Raw genomic sequence first — 578 nt, 5'->3', positions numbered from 1 at the left:
TGACCCTGCTGGAGTCCGGGGGGGACCTCCAGCCCCCCGGGGGGTCCCTGCGCCTCCTCTGCCGAGGGTCCGGCTTCGATTTTTGGAGCTACGACATGGACTGGGTTCGACAGAGACCCGGGCAGGGGCTGGAACTCATCGCATGGATCAGGAACGATGGTGGCAGCACCTGGTACGCGCCATCGTTGAAGGGCCGGGTGACGATCTCCAGGGACAACGGGCAGAGCTCGGTGACGCTGACCATGAACAGCCTCAAGGACGAGGATTCCGGATCCTATTTCTGTGCCAGAGCTTTTTGTGCCGGGTGTTGGCCTGCTGCTGCTGCTGCTGCTGCTGCTGCTGATGATGATGATGATGATGACGACGCCCATGATGGCATCCAGCTCCTGGTTTCAGCTCCGCTCCCACCTTTGTGTCCCCAAATCCTCGATTTCGAACCGAAATATCGGCCAGTGATCCAATTTGTCCAAATTTTCCTTAATTTGCGCCAATGGTCAGCACTGGCCCCGAACCGTCACCGGCTTCTGCCCCCAAACTCAACCACTGGCCCCAAACCTTCCCCCCTGACGTCCAGTTCT

At 59.3% G+C, this 578-nt stretch overlaps 1 gene segment (V, D, J or C); it reads left to right on the top strand.

The window, feature by feature from the left end:
• Positions 1 to 5: 5 nt before the first annotated feature.
• Positions 6 to 304, top strand: LOC121335958 (the record flags this gene model as incomplete). The annotated part of the segment is given in 1 exon segment: positions 6 to 304. A coding segment is annotated over 1 exon segment (299 nt), but the record flags the coding sequence as incomplete, so codon positions are not given.
• Between the last annotated feature and the right edge of the window lie 274 nt (positions 305 to 578).

This window comes from Onychostruthus taczanowskii, unplaced genomic scaffold, assembly GCF_017590055.1.
Source record: "Onychostruthus taczanowskii isolate IOZ18803 unplaced genomic scaffold, ASM1759005v1 scaffold2132, whole genome shotgun sequence".
In the NCBI taxonomy this organism is placed as follows: Eukaryota; Metazoa; Chordata; class Aves; order Passeriformes; family Passeridae; genus Onychostruthus; species Onychostruthus taczanowskii.
Note: the sequence above shows the minus strand (reverse complement) of the source record. Positions and strands in the feature narration are given on the sequence as shown.